Source organism: Belonocnema kinseyi, chromosome 7 (assembly GCF_010883055.1).
Source record: "Belonocnema kinseyi isolate 2016_QV_RU_SX_M_011 chromosome 7, B_treatae_v1, whole genome shotgun sequence".
NCBI lineage: Eukaryota > Metazoa > Arthropoda > Insecta > Hymenoptera > Cynipidae > Belonocnema > Belonocnema kinseyi.
In genome coordinates this window covers 50,188,836-50,202,834 of record NC_046663.1, presented here as the reverse complement: position 1 = coordinate 50,202,834, position 13,999 = coordinate 50,188,836, and the positions used below count along the sequence as shown (strand labels likewise).

At 23.7% G+C, this 13,999-nt stretch overlaps 1 protein-coding gene across 12 annotated transcripts in view; it reads right to left on the bottom strand.

The window, feature by feature from the left end:
• The window catches only part of LOC117176885 (laminin subunit gamma-1), a 110,119-nt gene that overhangs the window by 17,450 nt on the left and 78,670 nt on the right, over positions 1–13,999 (bottom strand). For all 12 annotated transcript variants that reach the window (XM_033367250.1, XM_033367249.1, XM_033367246.1 and 9 more), the window contains 5 exons: positions 12,500–12,715; positions 9,579–9,846; positions 6,669–6,847; positions 2,704–2,834; positions 2,500–2,610 (listed from right to left, as the gene is read on the bottom strand). In XM_033367250.1, the coding sequence (XP_033223141.1) occupies positions 2,500–2,610; positions 2,704–2,834; positions 6,669–6,847; positions 9,579–9,846; positions 12,500–12,715 (905 nt within the window). The remainder of the gene's footprint in view (positions 1–2,499; positions 2,611–2,703; positions 2,835–6,668; positions 6,848–9,578; positions 9,847–12,499; positions 12,716–13,999) is intronic.

Genomic DNA, 13,999 nt, shown 5'->3' with positions numbered 1-13,999 from the left:
TTTTGAAGATTTTGAAGCCAAATTTCAAAGATTTTTAGTAGAATTTCGGAAGGTTTCAAGAAAACAAACAACTTCTTAAGATTCCTGGGGAAAATTATAATAAATTAATTTTTTTTAAATTATTTTTTAATTAATTTTTAAACAAAATTTTGACAATTTGTAAATTTAATCGACGATTTTGCTAAATTAATTAAATCATTTTAATCAAAAATGCATCTGCTGGTTGTAAATTAATTTATTTGTTAAAAAATTGGTCTTATTTGTTTAAGATTGTTAAGTTGTAACATTTTTAGTTGATAATTAAACTCTTTGTTTAAAAATCTTACTATTTTGTTGAAAATTATTTTGTTGTTGTTGAAATAGCAAATGCAAATGTAATTTTTCGTTGAGAAATAATATATTTTTTTATTTAACTTTCCGTGTTAAAAATTCAACTCTTTCTGGTTGAAGTTTAATATTTTTTGGTTTTCAAATTCGAATATTTTGTTAAAATTTAATTTTTTTATGTGAAAAATCCAGTGTTTGGTTTTAAAGAAAATTTCTAAAAATTTAGAAAATATCTGGAAGTTTTTAAGGCTTTTTTTTTATTTGAAAGATTTTTCAAAATTTTAGGAACAATTCGAGACCTTATATCTGTGAATAATTGGAAATTGATTTTTATAGCTGAAAATTTTAATTATTGCATTGTTTGTTGAAACATCATATTTTTTAATGGAAAATTCAACTGTTTGGTTAAAAATTGAACAATTTTCTTGAAAATTCGTGTTTTTAAGTGAACTTGACTATTTTTGGTATAAAATGAAAATATTTTGTTGCTGAAATATTGGCTATTAATATTAATTTATTTTTGTAATGAAAATTCGTCTCTTAGGTTGAAAATATAACTATGTTCTTCAAAATTATTCTCTTTTTGTCGCAAATTCATCTATTTGGTTGAAAAATAAACTATTTTTGTTTGTAAAGTAACTTTTTTTTATGAGAAAATAATATTATTGAGTTTAAAGCTTAACCTATCTGGTCAAAAATTCGCCTATATTGGTAAACATTTAATCTTTTTTGGCTAAAAATGCAAATAGTTGAAAAATAATCTTTTCTTTTTCTTGACGATTCAACTATTTTGTTGAAAGTTATTCTTTTCTGGTTGAATTCTATTGTAACTTGTCAAGAATTCATATTTTTGTTAAAAATTCGTTTTTTTTTTAAATAATTTTTTAAATAAATAAGTATATAAAATTAATATATTTTGTTAAAACATCCTCATTTTTTGTAGAAAATTGATTTTCTTAATTGAAATTTTTTTGTACAGACACTTCAATTACTTGATCAAAAATTATTTTTTGTTCAAAATTCATATTTTGGATTTAAAAATTAACTGCTTGGTTGAAATTTCAACTATTTTGTAGAAAAATCATCTTTTTTATAGATTTAATTCTTTTTGTTTTAGAACTAAAATATTTTTAGTTGAAATATCGACTATTACTATCAATTCAATTAAAAACTGAAAATTCATCTCTTGGTTTGAAAATGTAACAATTTCGTTCAAAATTCATTTTTTTTACAAAATTCATGTATTTTGTCGAAACCTCGTTTATTTTGGTAAAAATTGTATTTTCTTTCGTTAAAAATTTCAACTAGTTGAAAAATAATTCTTTTTTTATTGAGGATTTAACTATTTCGTTAAAAATTCGTCTTTTTAATAAACAATTTAAAATTTGAAAAGATTTTTAAAAAATTTAAACAAAAGGTGGATTTTTGAAGATTTTAAAACAAAACTTGGAATCATTTTAAAAATTATGAAAGGTTTCAAGAGAATAAACCAATTTCTTAAGATTCATGGGAAAAACTCAAATGATTTTTTATTTTGAAAAATTAGTTTTAAGAGACAATTAAAAAATATTTCAAAGCATTTTAAATTATTTTACATCAAAATTGTTTAATTTTGCAAGATTAAAAAATTTTAGAAAAAATTCAAAAATCATGAAAAATTTAAAAAGATTTCCAAATAGTTGAAACAAAATGTACATTTTTCAAGATATTGAAATTAAATTTTGAAGCTTCTAAAGGATTTCGAATCTAAATAAATTATATATAAATACAAAAGAATACTATATCGTAACATATTCTAAATGATTTTAGAAAGAGTTAAATAATTAAAAAATGGAATATTCCAAGTTTTCAAGACTAAAATATTTCAGATTTAAATAAAAATTTACATCCTAAATTACGTTTTCGGACGACATAACAATTCTTGGGAAAAAATATGTAATCATAAGTATCACGATTTATTTATTCACGATAGTATTTTTTAAAAGAGATAATATTTTTAATTATTATTTCGAAGAAATTCTCTAACGCCAGAAGTCATTAAAAAATATCTTACTTTTCACATGTGAAAATAAATGTTGAATATTTTTCCTTTTAAGCTTCATTTTGCACTGAGATCTCTGTTATTGAAAATTAGCATAAATTATATTTTTAATTTGAATAATAGCAATTTACCTAATGTTAGAGTTCATTGTGATTGCCTTCTTCGCCAAATTGTAGGCCTCGAACGAGTTGTTACGTGCTAGTTCTGCCATATCGTGGATCTTTTTCGCTTCATTTGCATGGCTGAATTAAGAAGAAAGAATTGAAAATTATAAATAATAATGATAAATTTCTTTAAATTATACTTTAGAACTAGAGTGAATTATTTCCACTCACAAATCTGCCAAGGTTCTAGCTTCTTTCGCTATATCCGTCATCTCCTGGTTCTGCTGGCCAACTTGTTCCGCCCGTTTTCGAGCATCCTTCAAGGCTGCTTGTCCATCTATATTCAAGTAGTCCTCTAAATCCTGAATTTAAAAATAAAGTAAAATTTAAATATTTTGACCAATATTTAATTTAAAAAATACTTCATTTTTTTTCAACGCATTAAGCATTCGTAAAAATAATTATTCAATACGAATTATTTTATTGTATAAAATTTGAAAAGAATTAAACTTTATGAACAGACTTTACAGACTAAAATTCTATCAAAATAGGGGATATAGGGTAATTTTTGAAAAAAATAGAACAATCAGGTATAAACTATTTTAAATTGCATTAATTTAGGTAACATATTCCTAAAATTTAAAGCGAAATATTTTCAATAAAATAGTTGAATTTTAAATAAAAAATTTTCAACCAAATAGTAAAATTTTTAACTTAAGAAGATAAACTATTAACCAAATGTTTGAATTTCCAAACAAAAAAAAATAAACTGCAACCAAAAATAATTGCATTTCCAAACCGAAAAGACGAATATTTTCGATGACAATTGCATTTTCAAAAGGGAATAATGAATTTTCAACCAAAAAAGATTAGTTTTCTATCAAAAGATGCATTTTTAATTTAAAATAATGAATTTTATATCCAAAAAGACGAACATTGAACAAAACTGGTGGATTTTCGAACCAAGAATATAATTTTCTAACAAAATAGTAGTACTTTCAACAAAAATTCTAAACAAAAAATATAATAGCAGATAGACTTCTCTGATAAAAAGAGTGAACTTTCAACAAAAAAGATGACTTTTTAAGATACTGGTTGAATCTTCAATAAAATAATTAAATTTTCAAAGAAATAGTAGAATTTTTTACCAACAGAGATTAATAACTCTGAACCAAATAACAATAGTAGATTTTTCACAAGAAAAAATTAACTTTCAACGAAAAAGAATGAATTCTTATGAAAATTGTTTAATTTCCAACAAAATAATTGTAATAATTAAATAAATCAATTATAATTGAATTTGTAACCAAATAGTTGAATTTTCATTCATCGAAAATAAACCTTTAACCAAATGTTCAAATTTTCAAACAAAAAATATTACACTACAACTAAAAAAAATTTGTGTTTTTAAACGAAAAAGATGAATCTTTAAGAAGATAGTGAAATATTCAAGCAAAATAGATACATTTTCTAATAGCAGATGATTTTTTAGTCCAAAATCATAAATTTTCTATTCGGACGACGAATTTTTAATATAACTGTTCACTTTTCAGCCAAAAAGATGATTTTTTTAACAAAATAGTCGAATTTTCGACAAACTAATTCGATTTTCAACTAAATAGTAAAATTTTTTACACCAAAAAAATAATAGTACTTTTTAATTTAAAAAAATATATTTATACTCTAAAAATTGTACTCTAAACGTTAAAAAATTAATTTTCATCCCAACAGTACAAAATAATTTAGCTTTAAAAAAAGACATGGTTTCAACGAAAAATTTGAATTTGTATTCAAATAGTTGAATTTTCGACCAAAATGATGTCTTTAAAGAAATAGTTTAATTTTCAACAAAATAGTGCAATTTTTCACCAAATAACAGAATTCTGAACCAAATGGGTGAATTTTTAACCAAAAATATACAATTAGATTTTTCAAATAAAAAATACCAAGTAGTAGAATTTTTCACCGAAAGAGATTAATTGTAAACCAAAAATACGATAATAGAGTTTCAATTTTCAACGAAACAATTACATTTTCAACGAAACAGTTGAGTTTTGGACAAAAAAAGTGTATTCTGAATAAACTTTCAACCATAAAAGATACATTTTTAACCCAAAGAGATGACTTTTTAACCAAATAAATTAATTTTCTACAAAACAGTTGGAATTTAAACCAATGAGATGAATTCTGAACCAAAAATATAATAGTAGATTTTCATTTGAAAATAGTTAACTGTCAACTGAAAATATTTGGTTTTTCTTATAGGGCTTTAACAATTTCTCATTTAAACGAAAACATTATTAAAAGGGGAATTTTATTGAAAACAGGCGAAAAAAGAGAAATTTTTAAAAAAGAGGACAGTGAAAACTCTGAAAAATTCAGTCTATCGCAGTTTAGGAGATATTCGAATTTTTTTGACTCGGTATCGAAAATATATATTTTTTATAGTAAATCATACTTTAGTCTGTTCTCTATTTGGTAAAATTATACTTTTGTGCACTAAAAAATATCAATTTACAAAAAATTAATTTGTACTAAAAAACTGTATGAACATTACATTTTCAAACAGTGATGAGTTTTCAAGTATATTGGTAAAATCTTTAATTGGAATAGTTGATTTTCAAACCAGAAAGTTAATTTGAAACTAAACTGATAAACCTTTTACTAGAATAATTGAATTCCTGACCATAAAGATGAACTTTCTACTTAAAATGATGAATCATCAACCAAAAAAAAATATTTTTTCACAGAAGAGATATCAATTTTTAACCAAATATTTGCATTTGCATTCAAAAAAGATATATTTTCAACCAAAAATAAAATGGTTAAATTTTCTGTTAACAAATCTAATTCTTAACAACGAAAAACGACTTTTTAAGAAAGCAGTTTAATTTTCTACTGGAATAGTTAAATTTTTTGTTAAAAAAATGTATTTTCAACCAGAGATGAATTTGCAATTAAAACGATATATCTTCAAAACAAAAATATAATTTTTAACAAAAGAGTAGAACTTGTAACAAAGTAATTTTATTTTTAACCTAATAGATGAATTTTCAACTAAAATAACAAATATTTAACTGCAATACCCGCATTTTTAACCGAAAAGAAGAATTTTTAAACAAAAAGATTAACTTGCGAAGAGAAAGATAATTTTCTACAAAAAAATAGATTTTTAACCAAATTTGTGGATTTTCAACGAAATAACTGAATTTTCGATTCAAAAAGAGAAATTTCCATGTATATTGTTTACTTTTGAACTAGAAAAGATCAATTTACAAGCAAAATGGACAGGTAAATTTTCATTTGAGGGAATTCATTTTCAAAAAAACTGGCGAGTTTTTAACTGAAATTCGACTGGAATAGTTGAATTTTATACGAAAAAGAATAATTTAAAACCATAAAAATTAATTTTTTACAAAAAAGGCCAATTTTCTACGAAGTACAAAAATTTTCAAACAAATAGTTTAATTTCTATATAAAAATATAATTTATCAACGATATAGTTGCATTTAGATAAAAAAACAACACTTTTTCAACAAAAAATAGAATAGTTAAATTTTTTGTATAAAAATATCATTTTTAACAAACAAAAAATTATTTTGTACAAAAATAGTCCATTTTTCATCAGAAATAGTTAAATTTCTAGTTAAAAAATTCCGTTCTATGTCAAAAATTCCCTGTACCAAGTCGGGATAAATTAGGAAGAAATAAATACAACGTGAACTTAAGTCAGCGAAAAAATCTAACAAAGCAAAAAAAAATGGCACAAGGTTTTTCTCATGATGAAAAATAATAAAAATTAAATAACAAATAATGTGAAAAATCTGCGACTCTAGACAAAGTAGAAATCACTTGTCTAAATTTACAAAAATTATTAAAATAATGAAAACTAGCATTTTTTCGATGAGAATTAAATTCCCGGGTATTTGAACGATCCATCAACTCAAGCTTTAAATTTTGAAATATGCAGTATAAAAGGAACATTAATTTCTTTAAAAAACATTAGTTTTAAAATTTAAGTATAAAATGGACTTCGTTTTTTAATGGAAATGGTTGATAACACTGAACAAATGTAAAAATAAATCTGAAAATACCCGGTTTTGAAACATATTCCCGGCTTTTTCCCGGTCCGAAAAATTCCAAATTAATTCCCGGTTTTCCCCGTCATTAGCCACCCTGATTTTGCAAAAACTTACGCTCAGCTGTGCGTAGATCTTGTCAAGTACTTGCTCAGCTTCGCCGATACTCATTTGACCCTGCATTGTGATTTTCTGAGCATTTGCTGCAGTCAAATCAACATTCTCGGATACTTCGTCAATCTCGTTGAGTTGATCTCTCAAATCATCAAGCTGTTCAGCCAAAGTCTTGTTTTCATCTAAAAAGTAATTGAGGGTAAAAGATGAGGTGCATTCTAAAAATGAATAAATTAAGGGGCAGTATTTCAATCACGTAACAGCATTTCAGATAAAAATTTAAATTTTTCAAATTTATCCATTTATTTTCAACCAAAAATGTCTTTTCTACTATGAAAGATGGCTTTTTAACAAAATACTTGAATTTTCAACAAAATAATCAAATATTAACATAATAGTAGCATTTTCTATCTACAACGAGAAATTCCCAACAAAAAACTGTCAGTTTATTTTTCAATTAAAAAAAAAATGAAATTTCTACAACAAACTTTTAAAACCAAAAAGACGAATATTCAACAAATACAGATTTTTTACTCAAGAAAGAAAGAGAAGATTGTTAAACCTTCAAGCCAAAAGACGAATTTTCTCTACAAAAATTTTATTTCCAAACAAAAAATATGACTTTCCCGCAGAAAATTAATTTACCACGAAACTAATGGATGTTTCCCACACAAAAATGAAATTCCAAACCAAAGAACTACTTTTTTACAAAAAAATGAGACTTTTTAATTAAAAAATAGCAATCTTAAAAAAATGGAAAAGTAAGATTTTCAGTTAAAAATTAATTTTCAACCAAAAATGGTTTTACCACTAAAAAGTTAAATTTTCAACCAAAGAAATAAAACTTGAATAAAAAAAATTAATGCTATCAATGCATTTTCTGTTATACCCAAGTAGTTCAATTTTCAATTTAAAAATATTAATTTTTAACAAAATAGTTCAACTTTCTACCAAAGAGATTAATTTTCAACTAAAAATATAAATCTGCAACAAAACAAATGATTTTTAACAAAGTGATTCAATCAAATCTTTCAAGCAAAAATGAAAAAGATACATTTTCAAGAAAATAGTTGAACTTTTAATCAAGAAATAAGTTTGAACGAAAAAAATTGAATTTTGAATACAAAAAGACGAGTTTTTGACAAAAGAATGACATTTTAACAAAATTGTTGAATTTTCTATCAAATAGTGGCATTTTTATCCAAAAAAGGTGGAATTTCTCTTAAAACAGATTCTTATTTAGAAAAAAAATCGAAAAATTCCGGTCAACTTTTCAAGATTGAAATATGAAATTTCTAAAAAAAAATATGTCTACAAATAAATTGAATTTTTAATCCAAAAAGACAACTTTTTATACCAAAAAGGAAGAATTTTTACACCTTTTTTTTCTAACAAATAGTTGCATTTCAATCGAGAAAAAAACGAAATTTGTAGTAAAAAAAGATGATTTTCTTATAGAAAACTTTTTTTTGTAAAATTGAACGTTAATCCAGAAAAGATTTCAGTTCATTTTTCAACACCAAAATATAAAATTTAAACAAAAAGTACATTTTTCTACAAAATAGTTAAATTTTCAACAAAAAAAGAACAACAGTGTTTTCAATCAAAAAGTATGACTTTTCAACAAAATTGTTGAATTTGTAACCAAAGAGTTGCATTTTTATCCAAGAAAGATGAGATTTCTTCCAAAACCGATGAATTTTCAAAAAGCCTTAAACAAATAGTTAAATTTTCATGCAAAGAAGATTCCAATTCAGTTTCCATCATCGACTTTTTAACCAAAAAGTATGACTTTTTAATAAGATTATTAAATTTTATACACAACAGATGGATTTTTGTCCAAGAAAAATGAAAATTCTTTTAAATCTAAATAAATTTTTCATCCAAAAATACGAGTTTTTAACCAAAAAAGATAACTTTTTAACAAAATTGTTGAATTCTCTATCAAATAGTGGCATTTTTATCTAAAAAGGTGGGATTCCTGTTTAGAACGAAATTCGAAAAATTCCGGTTAACTTTTCAAGATTGAAATATGAAATTTTCAACGAAAAATATGTCTCTACAAACAAATTTAATTTTTGATCCAAAAAGATGAATTTTTTCTACCAAAAAGGATAAATTTTTACAACATTTTTTAATTCTTTAACAAATAGTTGCATTTTTATCGAAGAAAGATGAAATTTGTATTTAAATAAGATGATTTTCTAATAGAATTGAACTTTAATCCAGTAAAGATTTCAGTTAACTTTTTAACAAAATATTTTAATATTCAACCAAACAGTTGCATGTTTATCCAAGAAAGATGCCATTTCTCTTAAAACAGATAAATTCCAAATTAGAAAAAAATTTGTCTTAAATAGTTGAATTTTAACCCAGAAAAAATGTCAGTTCCCTTTTTAACACCAAAATATTAAATTTAAAACAAAAGTACATTTTTAAGGTTTTTATAGTAAATTTTCAAGGAAATAGTTGAATTTTTCAACAAAACAGTTGCATTTTTATCCAAGAAAGATGCAATATTTCTACTGAAAAATATGAACTTTTAATCAAAAAGACAAATTTTCAGAAAAAATCATTTTCATCCAAAAAATATTTCAATTGACTTATAAGCAACAAAATATGAACTTTAAACAAAAGGTTAATATTCCACGATATGAGTTAGATTTTTAAACCGAAAAGACGATTTTTTAACAAAACAGTTAAATTTGCAACTAAAAACTATTGTTTTTTCAAAGAAAATTGTTAAATGATCAACCAAATAATAAAATTTATAACTAAAAAGATCATTTTCAGGAGAAAGTTTTTGCAAATGGTCCTCTTTAATTGGTACCTAATTTAAGTACGGTCCCTTAGAAACTAAATTTCAAAAAGTTGTTTTCCGAAGATATCCTAAAATATAAAATAAATACTAACATCCAGATCCTTGTTTTGTAAGTTCCAAAAGCTCGTTAACCCTGGCTTGCACATTCTTAAGTTCCTTTTCAAAATCTGAGTCTTTAATGACGGTTGGACTGCTGTTTATTTTTTTGAGCGTGTCCTCGAGCTGGGAAAGACGTCTTCGGTGGGAATTAACTGCATCCTGAACGAGATTGTAACAAGCAGGACAGTCGACACAACCATATTGATGAAATTTGTTCTCTTTGCAACGGTCGCATCTTCTACCTTCCACATTTGGAAGACACTGAAAATATAAATTAAAAATGGTTTGATTTATTTGAATAAAATACGGTTTTTTTCTCCTGCATTTCTCCCTTTTTTCAAATTCTCACTTTTTCTCTTGTTCTTGAGAAAAATTCCCCATTCAAATATTTCGCAGTTTTTAAAAGATTTTATTCGGAATATGTATATAGTTTCGCGAGTTTATTATAAATAATTTTTTTTTAATGTTCTAGGGATTTTATTATTATTTTTAATTTAGAAAGCTTTGATAAATTATATTACGAAATATTCTTAAATATATTAGCACTCTTTTATTTCTTCAATTCGTCTCTCAAAGTCAATTCAGTGCATATTTAGGTAACATTATATTTTTTAACCAAATTTTCAAGTAAAAAATATAAATTTTCAACAAGAAAGAAACGAATTTTCAATTAAGCAGTTCAATCTTCAACCAATCAAATCAATGTTGAACAAAGTAGTTCAACTTTCAACCAAGTAGTTGAATTTTCAAGCAAAGAAAGATTAATTCGCAATGAAAAATCTGATAGTAGAATTTTAAGCTAAAAACGATCAATTTTCAACCAAAAATAAAATAGTAAAATTTTCATTTAAAAAAAATTGATATTCAACCTAAAAAATCTAATTTTCAACAAAATAGTAGAATCTTTAATGAATAAAATTAAATTTAACAAAGTAGATCAACCTTCTTTAACCGAAATAGATAAATTTTGAACCAAAAAGATTAATTTTTACCAAAAGAGTTTAAATTTCAGTAAAGTAGTTTTAGTTGAAATTATTTATAGATAAACTTTAAACTAAAAAAGATAAATTTTCAACCAAACTGATTAATTTTATTCTAAAATGATGAATTTTTAACTGGAAAAGTTGAATTTAGGACCAAAAAAGATCAATTTTTCGTTTAAAAAATTAATTTTGAACCAAACTGATGAATTTTATTCTAAAATGATTATTCTTCAACTGGAATAATTTAGCTTTAAACTAAAAAGATGAATTTTCAACTAAAAAGGATACATGTTCGATCAAAAATTGAAGTTCAATTTTTAGGTAAAAAAATTAAGGCTCAACTAAATAAATTAATTTTAAACTAAAATAATAAATCTTCAATTGTAATAGATACATTTTCAGTTAAAAAAGAAAACGATTTTTCAATAAAAAAAAAATTAATTAAAAAAATGGTTACTTTTTCAAACAAAGTGATAAACTTTTAACTAAATTATGAATCTTCAACGGGAATAGTTGAATTTTAAACTAAAAGATGAATTTACAACTAAAATGATGAATCATTAACTATTGATTGAATGTTCAAGATAATTGAATGTTTTAGTTTAAAAAAATTAATTTTCAAAAAAGAAAAATACGAAAGAATTTTTAGATAGAACAAGTTAAACTTTCTTTCAAGGGATTTCTACGAATTTCGATAATCTCAAGAAATATGAAGGACATAGACAAATATCAAACGCTTTTAAAGATTCTAAGTTATTTTAAAAGATTCCGAAAAATTTCAAAAAATTTCGTTTTAAAAGATATTAGATATTTTAGTGTTTAAATTTAAAAAAATTCAAAGATATTTCAAGTGTATTTATACTTATTTTAATGTATGTCTACGATTTCCAAAAATTTCAAGGGATTTTATTCATTTTAAGGGATTTTAACGAATTTCTAGAGAACCTCAGGGGATAAACTAAATTTTATTTGAAGAGATTTCTACAGATATCAACAATCTCAAGGGATATAAAGGACATTGAAAATTTTTTATTGATCTGAAATATTTTAAGTAATTTTAGAAAATTTCAAAGAATTTCAAGAGAATTTAGAAATCTTCCTAATAAATCATTTTAAATTAATTTATATCCAAGGATTTTCAAATAATTTACACTTATTTTAATGGATTATTAAGATTTAAATAAATTTCTAGCGAACTTTAGGGAATAAATAAAATTTTATTTTAAGGAATATCTACGAAATTTCAATATTTTCACGAAATGTGATGGAATTAAACAAATTTATGAAAATATTTAAGTTATTATTATTAAGGATGTTAAGCTATTTAAAAATATTTCAAATAATTTTAAAGAGATTTCGTTAGAAAATGTTGTAGAACTTTAATAATTAAAAAGTTGTTATTATGAATTTTTAGACTGTTTGTTTTTAATATTATAAAATAAAAGGCAGTCTCTACGTGTAAAGAAGAATCCGCCTATTTGTAGACAAATTTCAGTACAAGTCGTCCCTTTTCCAGGTTTTTAGGCGCTCAAACTTAAAGTGGCAAAAATTAATGAAAATTATTATTTTTTAAAATAGTTTTAGTGGCTCTTTTCAGTTTGTTTATCCATTTTAAAAAACTACAAATTTCTGCACCATTAATATTATAAACAATTTTCCAAATCAGCAATTTTAATTCACGATAAAATTTATTTTTCAATTTTTCTAAAAATTATTGATAAAAAAGACAAATCGTTTCGTCTATTCCAAACGTAAAAACAAATGTTAATACCTTGCCCTCTTTCCCCCCTTTTTCGTGAAAAAATTACCCTATTTTCCTTTTTTTTAGCTCTTGTTGCCCTATGATCAAAAAATGTATTATAATTTACATTTTTTATATTAAATTTATTTACAAAATATGATGCGAAATTTGTGTACGAGTCCAAACTTACAGGACACTGTCCATTGGCGTCACATTGAAGATCTTGAGAACCGCTATGGTCACAATCGCAAATTTTGCAACCTTCTCGACTGAATCCATATTGATAAGGCAAACAGGAATCGCATCTTAGACCAGTAACTCCCGGTCGACAATAACATTGTCCCGATTGCACGTCACAAGTACGATTATAAGACCCTTCTGGATCACAATTACAAGCCGTACATCCCTGGAAATAAAAATAATAACATTTTGGAAATTAGAAACATAAAAACTAGTGCTTATCTTTCGACCAGTTACAAGTTTAAATCGAATTATTTATATTTTTAACCGATTAGACATTTAACTAGCAGGAAAATTCATTCGGTTAAAAGAAAATTGGGGAATAAATTATTTTAAATAAATTGAATATGAATAATATAATAATAAATAAATTCAATGAATGAATATTTAACCAAATAGTTACATTTTCAATTTAAAAAAAAAATAAATTTTAAAGAAAAAAGAACAAATTTTCAACAAAATGATAAATTAAACAAACAAAACAAATTATTTTTAATCAAACTGTTGAATTTTTAACAAAAAAGGTTCAATTTCTACCAAAACTGGAATAGTCGAATTTTCAGTTAAAACATTTAATTTTTAACAACCACAAATAATTTTCAACAGAGTAGTTCAACTTTTAAACAAGTGGCTGAATTTTCAACAAAACAAGATTATTTTCAACAACAAAAAATTTAATCAGTTGCATTTTTGAAAAAAAAATATTCAATTTCTACTAAAAGCGATGAATTTTCAAATTATAAGACGCGTTTTCAACTAAGAAAGAACAATTTTCCATTAAAACTGGAATAAGAAAATTATCAGTTAAAAAAATTATTTTTCAGCCAAAAAAACAATAAATTTTCCACAAAATGTTAAACTCCTTGACCAAAACAATTTAATTTTAATCAATTAGTTGCATTTTTAACAAGAAAAAAATTAAAATTTTACCAAAACTGGAACAGTTGAAATATCAGTGAAAAAAGTTAATTTTGATCAGAAAAAACAATTTTTAATAAAGTAGTTCAAGTTTTAACCAAGTTCTTAAATTCCCAACCAAACAGTTGAATTCTCATCTAAAAAATATTATCAGCTAAAGAAATTAATTTTCAAAAAAAAAAAATCCCACAAAACGGTAAAATTTTCAACAAAAAACATATCAGTTTTAATTTGACAGTTGCATTTTTAACCAAAAAATATGAATTTTCTACCAAAACAAATGAATTATCAAATCAAAAAACAAATTTTTAACAAAAATTTCAACGAAAAAAAGAACGGATTTTCCACAAAATGGAAAAATACTCAACAAATTAATTTCAATGTCACAGTTACATTTCCAACAAAAAAGATTAGTTTTCTACCAAAACTGAAATAATTAAATTTTCAGGTAAGAACATTAATTTTGAAAAATAATTTTTTTTAACAAAGTAGATCAAATTTTTAAACAACTGGTAGAACTTTTAATTAAAAA